The sequence below is a fragment of the Atractosteus spatula genome, chromosome 8 (assembly GCF_055471065.1).
Source record: "Atractosteus spatula isolate fAtrSpa1 chromosome 8, fAtrSpa1.hap1, whole genome shotgun sequence".
Classification (NCBI taxonomy): domain Eukaryota; kingdom Metazoa; phylum Chordata; class Actinopteri; order Semionotiformes; family Lepisosteidae; genus Atractosteus; species Atractosteus spatula.
This window is the reverse complement of record NC_142713.1, coordinates 15,845,522-15,867,433: the sequence shown is the minus strand read 5'-3', so window position 1 is coordinate 15,867,433 and position 21,912 is coordinate 15,845,522. Positions and strand designations below refer to the sequence as shown.

Below are 21,912 nucleotides of genomic sequence, written 5' to 3'. Positions count from 1 at the left end.
ATTGGTTTTGTGACCTAGGAGACCTAGAGACCTGAGACCTGGCTTCAGGGATCTAAGGAGGTCTGCATATACTGTACAGTAATATAATACTGGTTTTCTTTCATATTAAAATATATAATCTTGCACATGAAACCAAGGTCCTGACTCCCCAAGGTGCTAACCCTGGTGTCCTGACCAAATTTCCCCCTGGTCTTTACAAATCATGGACTCCTTATAATCCCCATCTATGAATTGTCTTCATTACTCTGTTCTCTCCATTCATAGCTGATGTGTGGTGAGCGTACTGTGCGTACTTTGTCTGCTGTCGCATCATCCAGGTGAGTGATACACACTGGTGGTGGAGAGGAGTCCTGATTACCTGAAAAGAGCTGTGAGTGGAGTGTCCAGAAAAGCTCTCTTTAAGTGTAAGAGTATTATTATTGTTATTGTTGATGTTGGTGTTGTTATTAATACTAATCATTTGTGCACTACTTTTTCAGTAATGGAGTAATTTAGTGCTTATGCAAAAGTCAGCCTCACTCATGTGTATTAATAACAACACCAACATCAACAATAACAATAATAATACTCTTACACTTATGATTAACTCATCACTGATGCTGTGACTGGCCACTTGCAAAGGGCTTGTAGGTGCAGCATGCATCTACTAGAGGCTTCCTAGGAGGTGGCCTCTGGCTAATGTGCGTGTGTTTTATATAATAACATTATTTGTCAGGTGGGAAGAATTACTGAGGGAAATATTACAAAATGAAACACTTGTGTGGATTTTGGTATTTTACAGAGAAGGGAAAAACCATGGTCTCTGATCTCATGAGCACAAACCCAGATAGCAGGTCACGTGTGCACAGAGCTGTGGACGTGTCTCGGAGAGGCATGCAGAGGTCTTGAAAAATGCTCACCCATGTCTAAAGAAAGGCTGGCAGCTGAGCATCTGGATCTGAATCTTCATTTCAAGAGTGCCACTGAGTGCAGAAGGATATAAGGAGTGGAATAGCTGGTCTGCTTATTGTAGATGCAAAGAATCCATGTATTCTAGCTGCCGAGACATTGCATTTGTAACAGGAAGCGATATGCTTTTCCAACGTACTTTCCAGCCACTTCTGGAAGAAAGAAAGCGGTGACAGAAACAATCCTCTAAGTGGACCAGGACGTGTGCTTGTACTGGCGGAACAGAACTGAGATTCTAGGGATATAGACATAGATTGGCCTATAAACCAGATGTTATTTTCAAGAACTGCTGCCCCACAACAATCTTCCATCCTTCATGTTCCCTCTTGTCATCACCCATGAACAACTGGTACTTGGGTACTTCATCTTTTTCACTAAGGATTTACTATAGTACAGCTATTGTTCCTACTGTACCTCACCTGGAGAGAGCAGTCAAACATTTTTTAGGACAAAATGTCAGATTTGAAGGTGCTCTCAACAACAACCACTTCACAGTAGGAAATCAATGTGTACAGTATGTGTCAGATATTAATCATCATCTGCAAAGATCTGTTGGGGACCTCTAAGTCCCCAAAACTGATACATTGTATGTATCAGCTGCACCTTGATATTAAAATGAGTCTATGAAAAACATATGTGAAAATCATGGATAGGACTTAAAATAATAAACACTCTTGATAGAGAATGCAAAGAAAAAAGATGGAAGAAAAGGGTTTAATTTTACTCATCCATGTTAGATTCCACATTTTTCATTCTGAATCTGATGTTCAGATAATGGATAGTGTTCCTCTCTGGCACTCTCACATAGACTTTTCCAAGGAAACTAACTGCTTATGGAACCTCAGCTACTGTAACTCTCTGGTCCCATTTCTTATAGATGGGGACTACTACTCTTGTTTGTCAGTGCAGAGATTTGTCCAGTGCTTTCGAGATCTCAAGGTAAATCTGTGCCACCCCTATTGTCTCACCACTACATTATATATTATACATTATATGTATTATATATACATTAGATACCACTGACAACCACCATTGTCACAGCCAGCAGATCAGTTTTATTGCGATGCCTTCTGTAAGAAGAATATGTCCACTGGTTGAGTTCCTGAAAGTGCTCTTTCTGTCTGTCAACTACTTCATCAGTTTTTCTACCTTTGCTGAGATGTCTAGGCAACATCCCACTTAATCTATTGAAATCTTAATATATTTTCAATGTTTTTAAATCTTTTCACACACCATCAACAACCAGGCATTTAGACCTTGTCTATCTAACTCTCCTTTAGTGTGTCAGATGCAGCTTTATATGATAAATTAAACCACTTATAAACTCTGTATGAAAAACTACATACCATACACATATTTTATAATAATCAAAGCATACATCATACTGCATTAAAACTGGAATCAAGTACTACATCATAATATAGACACCATATTATTGCAGTATTCTCATAATTTTTAATGTATCTGACTTTTATTTAAGCTACGTATAACTTTTTGTAAACATCTTATTTACTTTTATATTGTCAGACATTTTTATGTATACAGTAATATGCTTAAGAAAGATATATTTTAAATATTTTTTAATTAGAAGTATACAAATGATACAAACAGTGTACAGTGTATATTACACATACTGTAGATATGATGTTATTATTTGTTTTAGAATTTGTTTTTGATTTACTTATCTTTCCCGACTACATATTCTCTTATTTTAGAATGTAATTGTTTGCATTTCTTAATCCTGTATTATGGAACCTCTTAAGCTATACCAGAATTTTTAAACCAATGCTTCCTGGTGTGATGACCAAGGACTCTATGCTGTAGGAGGTGCCATTGTTTCGATTAAATATTAAATCAGGCTTGTGAACCACTGATCTAGAGAGTAATGCAAAGAAGACAGAAGAAATATTTTCCAGAAAGTTAAAAAATAAAACACTGTGGAAAACAGAGAATGAAGATGAAATTCCACGCAAAGTATAAGGCAGTTATAAAATGGGAAGGAATGTAATTCAGCTGCCAGGTATTGCTTTCATTGTTTAACAGTTTCCCATAATTTCCCCTGCCAGAATTATTTTTAGGAACTTATTTTTTCAGGCTTCTGTGGTCTTGGCATGTGCTTCCATTCCCATTGTGCTAAGTCTCTTGACTGCGAGTAGGATGAGTGTGAAGAACAAGAGACTCCAACCTATTGCTGCCGCTATCCAGCCCTGTGCATCCACCGTGATTCGCGGGCAGCACAGTTCCGCCATGCTGCAGAGCTTCAGAGAGTCAGGACCTGCACACAGGACAAGACTTTTACCAAACAGCTGCAGTTTTACATAGTTTTTTATTGTGTTGGTGGGTTGAGGGTTGTCTTGTTCCTTCTTAAACAATTTCTGTTGTGAAATGTCTTTTATATTTGGGTATTGGTTATGACTTATTTCATATTTCAAAAGTTGTTTTGTGATTAATTTCATGTGATACTTTGCCAAAAAAAAAGATTGTTTGCCATGCTTTCTAAATAGTTCTGGTGGGCAGCTGCGTCAGCATATATACAGTAGGCTGCAAAGGAACAAGCAATAGGTCTATTCCATGCTGAAAAAAAGAAGAAAGAAAACACAACGTTTCGTCCGTGGAGCTCCACGGCCAAAACTTTGTGTTTTCTTTCTTCTTTTTTTCAGCATGGAATAAACCTATTACTTGTTCCTTTGCATGCTTTCTAAATGCTGTGCATTTGCCAAAATCGCATCAGAAAAAGTTTAGATGAGACACAGATCCACAGTACACGGCTCTAATTAATAAGTACTGGAAGGAAATCCACTCTTTTCAAAAGCAGCCATTTATAGTGGGATTGGTCTCAGTGAAATGCTAATGTTAAGGCAATGGAAGATATTTTCTGCCCTATTTTCAGAAGCCTTTCAGAATTCTTGTTGTTATAGTATCATACCACAGGAGAAAATTGTTTTAAACATTATTCCTAAAGCTATACTACTGTTGTCACTTACCCAGACACTGGTCTGCAAATGTATTAGTCTTGTTATGGTGTGTAGAGCTGGAATCTATACTCCCAGATGCTACAATAAAACAGAATTTCAGGTAAATGTAAAGTTATTTACATGATAAAAAGGGGTTACGTTTTACTTTGATTTCAAAATTTTCTCTAAATAACACCAGTGTGTGTTGGTGGAATCAACAAATTCACAACATAATGCAGAATATGTTTGGCTCAGAAAGGATTTTATTGCTTGAGTGAATCACGTTACTTGGTTGTTATAGTGAATTTACAGTAAATATATTTTATGGTATCTGTAAACAGCAGATGCTGTAGGGAGCACTAGGACTTCTCCTGATGACTCTCCTACTTTTTTTGTTCTTCCCTCTTACTGTAACCTCAGAACCTGCCAATAGAGCTGAAGTCAGGAGTACCGTGACTGCTGAGTTTCCTACAGCCCATTCTGCCTGTTGTTTGACTTTGTTGATTCAAATACAGTAAGTTATGTTTAGGGTCATTATTATGCTGAAACTAAACACTTTGATGTACAGTGCCTTCCCACAATGTTAGTTAACAATTCAGAAACACATTATATTGTAACTTTACATATTGTACATGCCATCTGTCTAGTACAGAGTAGTTCTGTGGATGAGCAGCCTTACTGTAGATACTTATTAATATATAAAACATTTATACTTGCCAGCCCTTACATTGGTATTTGCAACTATATACTATACAGTACAATAGTTACACTTTGATTAAAGCAATAAATTACAATTTTACTTCATTATCTCTTTTTTCTGTACTGTATATTGTATATACAGTATGTTTAAATTTATAATGCATTTTTACAATTTAGACATTTTTGATCATCTTTAGTATAACACACAATCTGAAGTCGCCAAAGTAAACTTTGAGTTAGTTTTAGTTTATAAAAAATATTATTTTAATATCTGCATCTGAGGTTAGATATTTTGGGATTATACTTGACTCATATCTGCATTTTGAAGTACATTCAAAACTATTTAAAATACTATCTTCATAAGATCTTTACATATTAAAACAGGGCAAAGACAAAATCTCTCTGTCTAATACTAATTAAAGCTTTAATTTAACCAAGACAAGGGTAAAAGGGGCATCTAACACTCTTCTACTGACATCGATGCACAGGCTAATGCTGGTCTGCTCTGGATAGAGTTGCAAGGGGAAGACAGGTTCTTCCTGTTCTAAAGTTCTCAACCTGAGGAACTACTTGCCTTCCTCCCTTATAGATAATACTGTACATCTGTCAGCATCTTTAAGATTAGGGTAAAGGCACATGTTTTATATTTATATATACAGTATATAGTTTTATATTTACAGTAGCAATATGTGCCTTAACTTGTTAATGAAGAACAGTGGCGCTATCTGAAAAAAGAAATGAAAGAATCACATCACTCACCTACAACTGGACAGATCAGTCCGCAAAGGACATACATGATGTACATGACAGTAGCTACCATTCCAATTATCTTCATATGGCTGTACTGGTACAGTCTGGTGCAGTCTACAGCAGATTGAACCTTGCTTCAACAGCTGTGTTAGTTCTTACCCTATTTGGGGTTGTATCATTAAGGATAAAATCCTGACAATAGCTCCTCCCACAGAGCTACTGTAGCTCAACAAAGCCCTAGACTATCCAACCAATAGGACAGACATGCAAAATCTTCCCAAAGGGCATAAACTACTTTACACATAACAGAAATAACTGGACTCTCACTAAGCTAAATCGTCTTATATGAAGACTTTGCTTTATGGTCTTTTCAGTTACTGTTGATTGATATAATGATGTATACAGTATCTGTGCTAATATATCAAGATGAAACACACTTAGTACATAAGGGTGACCTACTGTACCATACTGTACTTAGAAGGGAGCATTTTCATCATTAAAAGATTAGTGATCATTAAAAGATCACATTAGTAATAGCTTCACTGATAGATGCTTTTGGAAAACAGAGGTATTTACTTTTTGGAAGAGATTTAGAACTATATTTAAAAAAGTAGGATGGTAATCAAGGGTTAAGATATGTTTTGAATAGGTAGCCGTGTCACCATGTGAACAGGTAAAGGTTTATGTGACGAAGGCTCAGTACTCACAGTGCTCACACTTGAAGAAGGCTCCACAACTGAAATGTTGTCTCTTTTCTTTCCCTTTCACCATCAAATAAAGAGCTAACATATGGTTAATACAATATAGAATATGGCAAAGTGAATGCAAATATTTGTTGTTTTTCATGCAGTGGCAGTTACTCAGAAAAATGAATAATGTATTAAATACAAGCAAATTGTATTTTTACTGTATACACAAAGCTGGCTTGCTATTTTAGTAAGTTTACAACACAAACAATTTGGGTCAGCCAACCACAAGATGTTGCATTTTTTTAAAGAAGCTGAGCAGGTATAATCAAGGCACAGATGGGCATTGTCGGTCTTTGTCTAACAGAAAATAGCTAGCCTATGAATACAGCTAAGTCTCCAATCTATACATTACCTTTGCATGTTTTGCTTAAAAAATACAAAATCCTTTGCTGCAAGGTGTTCATTTAAGAGTTGACAAGGGACTAAGGTAAGACCTGAGCTTGCAGATTTAATTTATTTAATTGAATTCAATTTTGAAAATTATGGAAAATTAATATTAAGCTTTATCAATATAGCGCAATATGCTAGCTAGCTCAGGGGTATTTAGAAAATTACCTGTTACATTAATCAACATTAAAAGATTGACAGTATCTGTTTACATATTCTTTCAGGGGTTGTAATATAAGACATAAATACAGCAAGTGTGGCATTAAATGAAAGCCTATGTTTGCAATAACATGTTTAAATGTTATTTTGTCATGATGCGTTATGGTTACTATCTATTGCAAGCTTCTTGTTCCATAAATATTTTTTTGTGCACCCTTACCAAAAATGCTTTTGATTCTGATTAGTATTTTTCTCAAACAATTTGATTAGATTGCAATTAAAAGGATAAATCACAACGAGTACATGTAAACTTGTACCAGTAAACCTTTCCTATTAGGGTTTGGACAGAATAAAGTAGTGATCAGGGCTCTCAGTATCAGCCCAGAAGGATGTGAAAATAAAATTCTGAGTGCTATGGGTGTTTGTTTGAGTGAGGAAACTCTACACTCTAAAAATGTTTGGATTGATTTACCTGGTTAAATAAAGGAGATTTGATTGTTTTTTTTTATTTGATATCTTCTTCCTGGGCAACAACAGTCATTTTTTTCCCAAGCTTATGATTGTCATTTGAATACTGTAATAAAATCTTAAAATGTTTAAATGAATGAATCTTTTATTCATTTATTTTTATTAACTCACTGACTCATTTAGACGTCTGGAGAATAGAATGTAATATGTGCAGTGTTTCATCATTGAGAGCTACAGCAGAATTGAAAGTGTGAACTACAGCAGATAATCTTTTTGATTATTTAAATGAAAACTAAGAAGGACAAGAAAAAAAACTTTTGAATAGAACAGAAAACTATTGTACAGTTTTTGCAAAACATGCAATATTTATTGAATTACCCACTCACTGGTGATATCTGAACACCTACTTATATCTGAACACAATTTGCTTTGGTCTGACTTGTACACATTGTACACAATGTTGTAGTCTTAGACAAGTAAAATTGGAGTATTTTTTAATCTAGTTCTAAAACCCAATTGTAAAAATGTAGCTTGTGACAGCAAAGAAACAAGTGAAAGGTTTATTCCATGCTGAAAAGAGAAGAAAGGAAACAATGTTTTGGCTGTGGAGCCTTCTTCTGGTGTTGCACCAAGAAGAAGGTTCCACAGCCGAAACGTTGTTTCCTTTCTTCTCTTTTCAGCATGGAATAAACCTTTTACTTGTTCCTTTGCAGCCTGCCCATGCTGACACAGCTACCTGCTTGAATGGCTTTGTGACAGTAGCCAAATATTTAATGTATTTTATTAAATACATTGTTCAGATTCACATTCTATGCAATAGCCAGTGAAAACTGGGACATTATGAATTAATGTTAAAAGGAGTTGTTCAAATGAAATACAATTATACAGTATGTACTGCTTCTGTTTCATTTCTGATTTAAATACCCAAATTCAAGATAATATCCATATATATTCTAATGTCACAGATTTTGGTGCATTCATCTACTTTCACGAATCATGAATCTCAGGCCTTGAGTACACATACAGTAGTTGCTCTTTCATTGATTAATTGGGACATGAACATGAAGCCAGTACTCAAATGTGTTTCCGATTGTGGAAATTAACCTACTGCCGTAGCTTTTTGTCAGTATATACCATTTGATTTAAATACTGCAATTCACATATTATGTCCGGATAACCTGTTGTGGAGTCACATGACCTTGTGTAAAATCTGTTGAATTTTACAGCTATAAATTGTTAATGCACCATTTTTTTATTCAGAAAGGTGCAAGATGGCAGGGTCTTTATTTCGCAGTGAAGAAATTTGTCTGACACAGATCATCCTACAAGTCGAAGCTGCCTATTGCTGTATTGCAGAGTTGGGAGAGCTAGGTCTTGTCCAATTCAGAGATGTGAGTAAAAAACAAGCTTAAACAATTGAGTTTTTCTCCTACAATGACAAAAAAACAGGTGCAAAAAACATCTTTAATAGGGAGTAAATGTAAGGTGATGTGATGAAGAACATTTTGATAAGAGACTATTTTTATTATTAAAGAAAAGACAGTTAATTGTGTGAATAATGGCCATTCCTTTCTGTTTGGAAAGTTTACATGATATACTGTATAATCATAAAAAAACCACAAGAATGTCTGAATAGCATCCAGTACTTTAAGTATCAATTATGTGACACTTGCGCAGAGAAACAAAAAGTGTATTAAATACAGTACAAACAAATCATGTTTTGAATATCAATGCATAGCTTGCTTGTTATATCACTGTGTTTAGAACATAAACAGTCTCAGTAGGCCAGGCAAGAGATGATCCAAAATCTGAGGCAGTGCAGTCGGGATGTGAGCTGACGGCGCTGAAAAAGTGTGGTTCGTAAAAGAAAAACAGTCTGCCTACTGTATATATTTATTTTTAAAATATGTTTGGAAAAAATATTTAATGCAAGGTGTTCTTTCTCTTCAGACTAAGGGCTCAGGATCAGATTTGAGTAACAGCCTTTAATTTTTTTACAATGGAATGAACCAAAATTATTCAAATCTTTGTCACATTATACCATTTCCTTAGGATAAAATATTTTAGTTTTATTTATTCCCTTGCAAAATGTGATCAAGCCTCTTTAACCTTTTAGTAATAAAGCCCTTCAGAGGCCATTTCCACCTGATATGGATGTGTCTTTAAACATCTTGCATTATTTTGGCAAATATACAGTAGACAGTACAAACCGGGTTGAGGGACTGAATTCAAGGTATTGTCCAATCTGCAAACAGGAACTAATTTTAATATCACTTGTACTTGTACTTTCCATAAATTCTATTTGTCTTTATCGCTTAAAATAATACTTCCAATGATGCTGTGGAATACTAAAATAATGTCTGAACTCCTGAAATAATGAACAGTCCTAAGCAAAATAAATCACTTTTTATTTACAGCTGAATGCACATGTAAACAGCTTTCAAAGAAAATATGTGAATGAAGTGAGAAGGTGTGAAACCCTGGAAAGAATCCTCAGTAAGTATTTTAGAAATAGTAAAATATCAAACAAAAACAGTATGTAATCTTTATGGAGGAAGACTAATGGGAAAAAGGGTTGGGCAGCACATACAGTATACAGTACAGTACTATAAATGCAAACATTAATGTTACTGAAACATATATATTAATGATGAGTTTTTTAATAAAAAACACTCATGGATACCCTAACTTTATTGAGTCTTACAATGATGTTGTTCACAGGGTTTCTTGAGAAGCAGATGGAACTTGAACAAGTAGTAGCAGAAAACTGTGGTGAGAGCTGCCCTTTATCCCCCCTTCCACGAGAGGTCCATGATTTGGAGGTAGCAATAAATCTGTGTTAATGTTGAACTCCCATTTTTGGGAGGAACTTTAATACAACTCATATTGAGCTAATTTCCCTTTTAACAATTTTTAAACGTAGATTTTAAATAGGTACAGATCACATTGTGTATTTAATGTTATATTCCTATGTAAGAGATTAAAGCCTGGTACTACTGGTATATTTGCTACTGGGCAAGCACAATCTAACAAATAACAGTGACATGGCTTGAGAGAGATTGCACATGAACCACAGGGATGCATTTTTGTTCAATGTCTATCCAGCTTGTTTCACCTAACATCCAGGGCTGGACACTGATTCTGAAAGGCAGAGCCGGCACTACAGGCAGTACAATGGGTGCAACTGCACCCGGGCCCAGATCTAAGGGGGCCCTGTTGTTAACGTCATTTAAATTAGAGCTGTTTTGTGTGTGTGTGTGTGAAAAGACCATCCGTAAAATAAACGAACGAGAGTTCGTATGTCAGGGGCGGGGAATATTATCCAATATCAATACAAATAAATAAAACACAACGATCTCTTGGAAAACACGGCTGTGCCGATGATTTGCAATTGGTCATTGGCGCGTTCATTCCAAAATATGTCGAATTGGATAACACGACCTGTCCCCCTGCAAGACAGAGCAACAGACAACTTTTCATTTTGCTAAGCTATGTTCGTTGGTGTGCAACATGAAAGCGGTCCAGAAACGTAAGTTGGGTACCGAGAAACACAAAGAACAGAAAAGACAGAGAGGAAAAGTTTAGTGAACATTTTCCATTGCTTACTGGACACTGTCATCAGTGAGACAGAAGAACGTTTTTCTTTCTTGAGCAAATTCAGCTGTCTTTTTGGCATTTTGTTTAACATAGAAATACCGGAGATAATTCATCTAAAACCTGCAACGAACTTGCCCTGATTTTAGGAGACATTCATGGCAGTGATTAGGCAACTGAATTAAAGTTTCTGTCTCATCTTCCCCCCAATGAAATCAACACTCCGTCTGAAGTACTGCGGTATTTGGTCATCAAAGATATGAAATCTGCATTTCGAAACTGTCATAGAATGTCAAGTGTTTTTAACAATTCCAGTTGCTGTCGCCAGTGCTGAACGCACGTTTAGCAAACTGAAATTGATCAAAACTGATCTAAGGTCCACCATGTCACAGGAAAGACTGTCAGATCTGGCTTTGCTGTCTATGGAACAGCACTGCAAGGCAAGTGGATTTCAGTGATGTAATTGCCAAGTTTGCTGCGACCAGTCAAGTTGTATACTTTTAAATAACTAGTTACTAAGTCTAAAGTTCAATACGTTAGCCCGTTTTAATTCTGCTCTCTTGCTCTGTGTGCACTGGCAGAGCGAGAAGGAAGCCGGGGAAGGAGGGGGGTTGTAATTACTTGCACCCGGGCCCAAGTACTGTATGGGTCCTGGCCCTGCTGAAAGGCATGAAGGGAATTTTTCAAGAGATTAGAAGATGTACTGTACAAAAATATCAATAATATGATTGTGATAAAGAAATAGCAGTTTTTCTTTAACATGCTTTGAGGGATGTAGGCCATATGGAAAAGGTAATCAGACCTCCCCTTTACAATAAACCAAAGAGTTTTTACATTGATAATGGTGATAGGTTTGTAGCAGGCAGTTTAGCATGACAAGAACTGGGAAACAGTGGTCTAAAGGCCTGTGTATCCTAGCTAGATTGGCAAGAATTGTTTATTTTATTCGATTGAGAAGAACTGAGCTTTCGTTATGAGCTCTAAAATAAGCACAGGACTAAATATGTGGTCAACATAACTTAAACTGCTACATTGAAGGAACAGAACCTTTTTAGTCTGGACCAGAGAAGATTTTGAGGAGACTTCATACAAGTGTTCAATATCTTGAGACCACTGACAAATCAACCCATTAGATTTATTCAGAATGAACACATGAGAAACATGAACCTGAAGACGTACTGTAGGTGAGAACTGAGAAAAAGAGGCACTTTCGCACTCAAAGGGCTGTGGGAGTGACTGAATCTGGGCCATAGCTTCCTAGGATACTCAGAATCCAGATTCTGAATTGTCCAGTGACTTCACATGGCACAATTTCTGCCAGCAGAATTCCCAGAATGTTTCCCAGTTCTCTCTTTCTCTGAGTTATGAGTCATTGAGCCAGTTTCAGTCACACTTTATTTTCAGGTGGTTGAAAGTAACATACGTAGCTGTATACATTTGAAGTAGGTACTTATTGCTTTTATGCAAGTAAAATACTGTAGTTCATACTTTTTATTCAAGTTTGGGTTACAAGGAGTACAGAAAGGAGCTCTCATTGTAAATTTTGGGATGTGCAGATTTCACTAAGATGTTTCTGAAGTGTGTGATTTGAGAATACTGTATGTAAGGTTCTATGCACAAACAGCACAAAACACCATAACTACATAGAGCATTCTAAAGTGTAGAGACCTCTTCTGTCGTTGGAAAATCTAATTTGCATCACACCAATTATAGTTTCCAATCAAATATTATTAGGACTAAATGATGAAAAAGGAAAAAGCCACTAAAACCAGTACTGGTTGGTAAAATATCCTATTAAAATTAGGTAGTTTCAGAAGTACATTAATATAGCCCTGTAATGTGTCAAGGAAACCTTGATTATGATTCCCTGCAAAATATCACTTATGGCATGGGGTATTTGACAGAACTGTTATGACCGCTAATTGTCCACTAGAGGGAGCCAAAGGTTCCTTGTATAAGTTCACTAGTATGATGATGATGATGTTATCCGGTCAGTCGGATCCGACTCTCGGCGATTCTATAGGCCATCTCTCGCCACGCTTTCCGGTCTTGGTGTCCGTTTTGATGGCGTCGAGCCACCACGTTCTTTGGCAGCCTCGTCTTCTTGTTCCACTGACCATTCCAAGCATCATTGCTTTCTACAATGAATCTGATCGCATCACGTGACCAAAATAAGTGAGCCGGAGTCTGGTGATCTTTCCCTCAAGCGAAATTTCTGGCTTGATGCACTCCAGAACCTCTTTGTTGGTGACCCTTGCTGTCCATGGTATCCGTAACAGTCTTCTCCAGCACCATAGCTCGAAAGCATCCATCCTTTCACTGGTATACATTAGTTAATTACTGTATTATTGGTGAAAGGTTAAAAAGATACATTCTCACTTGGGGGTGTTCAGTGATTGCTTGCAGTAGAATTTTTAGGAAGCAGTCTTCGGAAGACTGCAGTGGAAAGCAGCAATAGAGAAAAGAGCTTAGTTTATATCTTTGGTTTGTAAGTCCAAAGACTTACTTCAACAGCCACATTACAATGGGGTGGGTTCTGTCAGTCATATTTTCAAGGGTAGACTCCAAAAATTTAAAAAAACAATATTTCCAAAGAGGTGAAGGAGCAGGTATTCCTGTGCATTATAGCCTATGCATTAAAGTGATTTAGAATCTAACTGACACAGCTAGGAGTACCGGAGGTGTGTATGATATTTACAAGTCCACTTTGTTCTTTATTTTAATTTAATTTTTAAAAAATGAAAAAAAAATATTTTGTGTTAAAAAACATTATATTTTAAATACAAAAATGAGGAATACAAAATCGAAAATATTTAGCTCAGGAAATCTAAATGTAAAGGATTGTAGGCTAAAATAATATCCTGCATATTAGTATTTTACACAATAATGCTTTACATAAATACAGTGATGTGATTCATCCAGATTTAAAATTTTCATAAAGATTTAGAGAATTGGAGTGACAATCAGCTGAAGTGAAAAGATTGAGATGTTTAATTATCTAACCTGTAAGTCCATGTCTATATTTTTACTTGTGAGTTATCTTTTTCTTCTTGTGCAGTCTGTTTTGGAGAAATTGGAAAGTGAACTGCTTGGAATGGCTCAAAATCAGCAGTCGCTAAGGAGCAATGCCATGGAGCTGATTGAACTTAAAGAATTAGTCAAGACGGTGCAGGAATTCTTTGAGGTAAATGTTTTTTGTCATAGATACTGTACGTTACCAGTCTTAAAACTTGTGAACAACATTAAACCATAAAGATAGGTATCAAGTAATGCCATGCTGACATTCAAAAAATCAAAGTGATTATTCCTCTCTTAGGACATTTTCACTATGTAATGACAGTCACCTTAAAACTGCTTTGTGGAATTTTGAATATTTATCCACAGGAACTGTTTTAACTTTAAAGCTTTAAAAAGTTTTTTTTTACTTGTGTTGAATATTGGCTTACAAGAACTAAATACTCTGCAGACATTTTTCAGGTGTAAAATGAAAATAATCTACAGTAGGAAAAGATTCCTGAAAAGAACATAAATTGGTAAATGATGCAAAATGAATAACAAGACTAATAAAAATTGAAATTGTAACTGGAGCAATCGCTGTTTATTAGTTCAGTGGATCACAGTTCTAATCTTATTCAAATGCTCCATTTTCTTTCTTCCAGTACTAGGGGTAGTAAATAAATTACTGTATTTTGGGAACATCCATGGTACTAATATAATCCAAGGATGAATATGTGCTTCTCATTCATTTTCAGCATTCAGGGGTAGGCTTTGCTGTCTTAGTGGAAGGATCTGTCATTCAGTGTAGAACAAAGAACTAGCATTGTCCTTACCTTAATGCTTTTTGAGGGGCCCAGGATTACTCTAGAATGACACCAAGCCATGCCCCTAATGAGGGTAACTTTTCTGCCCAAACTGTTAATGACAAATTGTCTTCTTATTTGAGAACGTACAGTATATGTCACGGATGCCGGAAGGGACAAACCGTGGAGAGGCAGGGGAGCGGAAAAAGACCCGTATGCTTAGCGGCAGAACTGGGAATTAGCCTGGGCTCAGCAGTTCAGGAGTCGAATAGAAACCTATGCCTTCATGCAGCAGACGTGGGGCAACCTAGATGCTAGGAGGGTCTCAGGACATCCAAACATCAATGCTGTGCGAGGGGGAATAAGGGACCTGGAAATATATAGCCCCAAAGAGAGAGACACTGGAAGGAGAGCAAAGTACAGGAAACTAGGGACAGGACAGAGTAGGAGCGCCCTCTGGCTGCAGAGGGCATGACAGTATACTATTTGTAATACTTTTATGTATTACTTTTTTGATTATCTAAAGAATGTAAAATACAATATTGGAAATTTTTTACACTTCTGGATGGCATGGTGATGCAGTGGTTAGCATTGCTGCCTTGCAACACTGTGACCCTGGGTTCAATTCTAGAGCTACAGTAAGGTGCAATCTGTGTGGAGTTTTTATGCACCTCCTATGTTTGCATTTTTTGCCCGTGTTTTTGCCAAGCACTTTGGCTTCCTCTCACAATTCAAAGACATACTGGTAGCTGCTGGGAAAATTGGCCCTGAATGTGTAGAGTTTGTGTCTGTGTGTGCCCTGCAATGGACTGGTCTCCCATCTAGGGTATATCCCACATTGTTCCTGATGCTTACTGGGATAGGCACCATTTCCCCAACGACCATTAGAAGATGGATGAATGGATTTACAGTTCTTTTATTGTTTTTTTCTTGCACAGAAAGAAACACATTTCCCAGACGAGTTCTTTACTGAAGAGAACACAGCTTTAGTAGAGTCCCATGGGCCATCTACAGCAGTAGCTAGTGGCAAACTGGGGTAAATCTTTCAAAGAGTGTATTTTTGCTTTGAACATTATTTCTGTATGAATGGCAGAATACATTTAAAGTGTTCTTTTGCATGCCTGATATCAGCAGCTAAATCCAGAGAGTGAAATTTAGACTACACAACCAAGTGATTTTAATGTACTATAAAATTTGTAACTAACACAAATCATTAATACATGGCAAACAACACATTTCACTGCACTTTCCAAATTCTTGTGCTTTTTACTGAATGCTATATTACCAAAAGTAAAATATATGCATATTTTTACTTACAGTACATTGTATGCATATAATAGACTAGAGGTCCATCCTTTTAGTTGCTGCAAGGGAATCTGATATAATTATATTCTGTTATAGATGATCACAGAAAAGGATTATAGAAATGACAGATTACAGCTTAGATAATAGAAACACATATTACAAAAATGTATCATTTCTCCTGTTTTGCTTTTCTGTCTCACCATGGGAAATTTGCATCTGTGGCCAGTCTGGTTCTGATTTACCTTTCAATTTCAGAAATTTTCTTTAAGATTGAGACAATTACTCTGAAATCTGTGCTATATTCTCAGCCTTGTGACGTGATTAATTGTTGTATTGATAGATTTATGGATTCCATCAATACAAGTGCGTACTGTGCTCCACATTTTTATAAAATTGAAACTGCAGTTCAAGCCACAAGAAGCACACCTACTGTACACATTGTAAGCCCATCAAATACCTATCGCAGGTTGCTTCCCCACTGTTCTAAATCACAGTTTTAATTATATCTAGACATCTGCAACCATTTTTATGTATTCATTGGCTTCTGGGCAGTTGTGCAGCAATGAAATTGTTGAGCATGCAGTTCACAAGGTATACTGGACACCCCTGTACATACACCAGTACAGTTCATGGTGTCTTGAGTAAGAGCTTTGGCTATTTTTTAATTCAAAAGCAACACAAGACCTGTCATTTAAAAACACTACTATCCACAGAGACCTCTGTCCTTTGATATACTGTAACTTTCAACTCATTATCTCCATATAAAGTCCACTACTTTGCTAAAACGCCTACTGAAATTTTGTAACAAATTCATAGGATCCAGAAGTGAATTTCATGTACACTGTATACTTAATTGAAAAAGCTGTTCACATCAGATACATTACCTTAATGTAACAGTTTGCATGGCTAAGCATGGTAGACAACTGCAGTCTGAATCATTGTCTGTTGTATGAAGTATCATAGGGGGAGTTATCAGAAGCGAGAGGATGCTGTCTTTTGAACGAGTGCTGTGGCGGGTATGCAGAGGGAATGTCTATATCAAACAGAGGGATATGGACGCTACTGTGGAGGACCCTGATACGGTGAAGAACATTCTCTTGAACGTTATTGAAGAAAAAAGCACCCCAGGTTCCAGGATAAGAAGAAATTAAAAGCATGTGGTAGAGATAAAATACCTACCAGAGCCTCAGAGAAACCTGGGGAAGGTCAACATAAAGTATCAAAAAACATCCAAGTAATGTGAAAGTAGTTCAAGTAGGTAGCTGTGTCAGCATGCGTAGGCTGCAAAGGAACAAGTAAAGGTTTATTCCATGCTGAAAAGAGAAGAACACCCGAAGAAGCTAAAATGTTTCTTTTCTTCTTTTCAGCGTGGAATAAACCTTTAATTTATTCCACGCAAGAATCTTTGCAAGTAATGTGAAAGATTCTTAAATTCTTAAATGTCTCTAACCACTGCAGGTAGTTTAATTACAGTAAATCTTTGTGACTTTATTAAATTAATCTGAGAAATGAGCATACTGAATTAAACCAGTTTAAAAATAAGTATTAATCAGTATATAAATAAAGAGCAAAAAGTCTTGTAATTATTATTTTTAATTAGCAATATGTGTTTATCTAAATATCCTTTTAATTTTGTAGTAGGTGCTCACTTCTGCATCTATTATTGCAATAAATTGAATTACAGGTGATCTGTAGCTGTAGATGTACATGTACCTGAATCTGTACTCAAAATGTGCTGAAATAAGAATTTCATAATAGGAAGTCACATTTAATGCCATTTCCACAAAAGCTCCAGTACTTCCACTTACACATCAATCAGATCTAGGTGTTTATACCAATGGGGGGATGGTTCAAGGTGATTCAAACATATTTTTATTATTATGATTATTTCAGAAAGAAGAAGTAAAAAAGAAGGTCTTCTTTATATTTTTTCAAGGCGAGCAACTTGGCTTAAAAATTAAGAAAATTTGTCAAGGGTAAGTGGCATTAAAGACAAGTAGGTGTGTTTTCATTTTTTAAGTAACAGTAGTGTAAAAAGCAATGATCATACATCATTTATATTGTGGCACTAGTGAGCAAAAGACAGGTTCTGGCAAAGACCTCAAGGATGAAATTTATTTGCGATGTCACACGCAACAGCACAGCTCATAGACAAGTCACAGCATAAGACACTCCCCTCGTGCACTATTTGAGGACGAAACACAGATGACACCCCATCACTCTCAAATCCCATCTGTCCAGGGTTATCTGCCATTCACACAAAATGGATAAAATAGAGGAGAAAGCCTAGGTCCTTAAATATTATAAGAAGAAAACATTCTCTCTTACGATTAGTAGTAAACAAAATAATTTTGCTGTAAGCATTAAATGTACAGCAGCTGCAGTGAAGTGTTATATTAAAACCTATTTGTAGGCGTTAGGGAAAAGGAGATGTTGTTTTGTTCTGGTTTTAATTACTGTTTTGTAATTGTAGTTTATAAAAATAATTAACCAAAACCTCATTTGTGTTTGTCTCAGGTCTGTTTTTTTGCTTCATTATTACCTTTACTGAACCTACAGTGTATGCATTTAAAACATTAATAACTCTTTTCCCAGATAAACAGCCTGTATTGGCGTATTTTTAAAAATATGCAAAAGTAATGGAAATGTTTATGCTTCTCACAAGATTAAAATAATTGTAAAAATGCCCTTGAACTGACAGTATATTCTTCATGCAATGAACATGCCATTTGTGTTTAAAAGTATACAGCATGTCAGGTAAATTAATTCTACAGTGAAGAAGACTAATATATTTCAATATGTCAAAGTGTTTTTGTTGTTGTATTATCCAGATTTCATGCTACAGTGTACCCTTGCCCAGAGAACAGTAAGGAAAGACGAGAAACAGCTGCAAGTATTAACTGTCAACTGGAAGACTTGCAAGCAGTAGGTCATACTGTATCTCTTCTCCCTCTGCTATTGCGTCAGTGTACAGTCCCACTTTCTCAGATCGGTTATTAAATCTTGATAACAAAATAAAATCTTGTATGGTTTAGAAAAATTTTGCAAATTTTGAATTAAGCACAAAATAGTGAACCTTGTGTAAGTAAGTTCATGCAAATCACGATGTGAAGTGGCTCTTCCTGTCATCTCGAATTCGAAGGCAATATTTCTTTTGGATTAAAAGAGATGTATTCACAAGCCTGTCTGTTTACAATATAACAGGGCTGCTTCATGTCAATGGATTTTTTGCCTATTTCTGAATCACAGACAATGATGACAATATGACGTTGCACATACAGTACCTGGAATTTTTTACTATTTTGTGATGTAAAATAGAGCTTTAAAAGCTACTTTGTATGTTTTACTTTTATTGTGGTTTGAAATGCACTCATCAATGCTGATTCTTTCTAACCCTGAAATATAAAAGTAGCATTGCAGTTCCCCTTTAAGTATCACGCTTGCAGATGCAGTCATGCCGTTCAGTGATTTGATGCCCCCAAACAGGAATCAGCCCAGCAACAGTCTATACTGTATATGAAGAAATGCTATATTCTTATATATTCTGTATGATTTAAAAAAAACACTTCAGCTTTCTCAGTAAGCAAAGAAAACAAATTTAATCTTGACATTAAAGTTTTTAAAAATTCCAAATAATTTGTAGACAAATTAACTGACATAAGCAGATACTATAGATTAATTTCAGAATGGAATATAGAGTCCACACTATACTATACTATACTATACACACACTATACTACATGGCACCCTGGACCTATTGCACAGTATCTGTGTTCAGATGGTGCTATTGATAAAGTAAGGTAAAATCTTTAAATTTAATGAGTCCATATAATACATGAGGCAGCTGGATACACCTAGTTAAGGCACACAATCATAGAGCAGGTTGTGTCAGGTAGGGTATCCTTGGCTTACCGTGTTAAGAGTTATACCCTGAGGCTTCTGAAAGGCCTTGATTTTAGCAGAGAGGGTTTCATATTTTTATTTCTGATACTCTGGGTCTTTTCTTTTTGTAAAAAGAAGATAGGAACATGTTTCAGAGAACAAGTACTGTTTTCATCTTCCTGGTTTATGTTAAGGAGGTTGAAAATGAAATGAGCTAATAGTTAATTTTGGATATTGTGAACATAGATAAAATGCTAATTCCAAGAGTTTAGATAAAAATAAACCATTCACATGGCAACACAGCTCTGTATTTTAAATCTCTGACACTCTAATTCTAGGTCCTGAAGCAAGCAGGAGACCATCAAAAGAGGGTGCTACAGGAGGCAGCTAGCAGCATTCAGGAATGGAAAATTAAGGTGCAGAAAATGAAAGCGGTCTACCACACCTTGAACATGTGCAACATTGATGTAACCCAGCAGTGCTTAATTGCTGAGACCTGGTGTCCTGTCACAGATATGGACAGAATCAAAACGGCTCTCCAGAAAGGAATGGCAAGTACTTTAACTATTTTCAGAGAAAGAATACAATAGTTAATATGTGTAATTGTAACTATGGACCTCCAGAAGTTTAACATTGTTTAGAGTGTCTTCAAGAAAAATATGTTTTTGAATTTCTACGTTACACAGTATCAGGGGAGGGAGTGTCTTACATAAGAGCTGTTTGTGTTTTTTACATCTGCTGGGAGGAGAGAAAGCGTAGAGGGTTTTTTTAATGGGAGAAATATAATTGTCATTTTTTATAATACTGAATTATCATGTGTTTGGTGTGTTGATTTGTTGTTTGAAACCACAGGACCGGAGTGGTTCAACTGTGGATCCTATTGTGACTGAAGTAAGCACAAGGATGTCACCACCTACCTTTAACAGAACCAACAAATTTACAGCTGGATTTCAGAATATTGTTGATGCATATGGTGTATCTACTTACAGAGAAATCAATCCAGGTTAGCAGTTTCGTCTACAGTAGCTCAATAAGAATTACTACTGATTTGTTTCTGTCTGTCTTCAGTATTTGTCTCAAGTAATGAAAAAAGATTAGTGTTATTCACTAGCATTCATTACTGTATGTTAAGAAAGATGCATTTACTAAGGCTCAGGAGTGTACTGTCCTGGATAGTCCAAGAGGTCTAATGAATTTCTTAACATAGTATACTCAGCACCTAAAGAACTGAGGGAAAATGTTAAACTGGTCTAAATCAAAGTTTGTAAACAGAGGAAAAATTGACCATCTGGTATATTAAATCTACAGTAAATTGAATTGAATGTTTTTTTTAATCAAAATGTGAATGTTGTAGTGCTAAATACATTCATGGGTGGAAGAACTTAAATGTCAGCAAAACCTAACAAAAATTAAAAAATAAAATACCTAGATCACATCCATATGCATACACATTCACCACCTTGTGTCAATTCTTGGTGGAATTTCCTTTGGCTTGATTCAGTTGTGTTTGGTTGGAGCATTTGAGTTTTACTTTAAAATGTATATACAGTACAGCACTGTAATTCAACACAAAATTACATCATTTAAAGGAGGAGAATACTTTGACCAGGCACTCTAACTCTAGGTAACACCTTTGTCTCAATGTCTACGGTATCATCAGTAAAGGAACAATTAATAGGTTTATTCTATGCTGAAAAGAGAAGAAAGGAAACACAACATTTCAGCTGTGGAGCCTTCTTCAGGTCTGAGACAGGACAGGGCAGACAGCAAAGATTATATAGCAAAGGAGAACAAAAGCTGGGAGAGTGGAGGAGGTGGGAGCAGGGGAGGGTGGGAGCAGGTGGTGCGAAGTCGAGAGAGGTGAAGAGAGATGTGAAGTGGAAACCTACAAATGAGAGAGGTTTAGAAGAGAACAAGTCTGTCATTGAGAGAAGGGGGAAGGTGTGAACCAAGTTTCAGGATAACTTTAGTTCCTGATGTCTTTCTGCTTTAGGACCCTTTTTTGAGACAGATTAGTGTGATCATGACTATCAGATGTCATGACTTCACACCACCTAAGTGGCCACTCTGCCTCTCCCCTGCTCCAGACTCCTCCACTCTCCCGGCTTTTGTTCTTCTAGCTATATAATCTTTGCTGTCTGCCATGTCTTTCTCACACCCAAAGGAGGTTCCACAGCCGAAATGTTCTGTTTCCTTTTTTCTGTTTTCAGCATGGAA

The 21,912-nt window shown here is 36.3% G+C and overlaps 2 protein-coding genes across 3 annotated transcripts in view; one reads left to right on the top strand and one right to left on the bottom strand.

Annotated features, from left to right (window-relative positions):
• Nucleotides 1–1,645: 1,645 nt before the first annotated feature.
• On the bottom strand, nt 1,646–5,513 carry LOC148829209 (transmembrane protein 213-like). Its single transcript, XM_088923409.1, has 3 exons — nt 5,361–5,513; nt 3,933–4,001; nt 1,646–3,223 (listed from the first exon to the last, which is right to left on the bottom strand). Exons 1-3 carry the CDS (start codon nt 5,434–5,436, stop codon nt 3,039–3,041), a joined length of 330 nt encoding a protein of 109 aa, XP_088779535.1. The 5' UTR covers nt 5,437–5,513; the 3' UTR covers nt 1,646–3,038.
• An 839-nt stretch (nt 5,514–6,352) lies between these two features.
• The window catches only part of LOC148829208 (V-type proton ATPase 116 kDa subunit a 4-like), a 34,464-nt gene continuing 18,904 nt past the window's right edge, over nt 6,353–21,912 (top strand). The window contains exons 1-11 of one of the 2 annotated variants that reach the window (XM_088922697.1): nt 6,353–6,527; nt 8,375–8,505; nt 9,532–9,610; nt 9,836–9,936; nt 13,767–13,892; nt 15,447–15,544; nt 16,769–16,895; nt 17,707–17,789; nt 18,645–18,738; nt 20,034–20,246; nt 20,548–20,698. In XM_088922697.1, coding sequence (XP_088778823.1) covers nt 8,386–8,505; nt 9,532–9,610; nt 9,836–9,936; nt 13,767–13,892; nt 15,447–15,544; nt 16,769–16,895; nt 17,707–17,789; nt 18,645–18,738; nt 20,034–20,246; nt 20,548–20,698 — 1,192 coding nt within the window. In that variant the 5' untranslated portion in view covers nt 6,353–6,527; nt 8,375–8,385. The remainder of the gene's footprint in view (nt 6,528–8,374; nt 8,506–9,531; nt 9,611–9,835; nt 9,937–13,766; nt 13,893–15,446; nt 15,545–16,768; nt 16,896–17,706; nt 17,790–18,644; nt 18,739–20,033; nt 20,247–20,547; nt 20,699–21,912) is intronic. The other variant, XM_088922698.1, reaches the window with a different exon arrangement.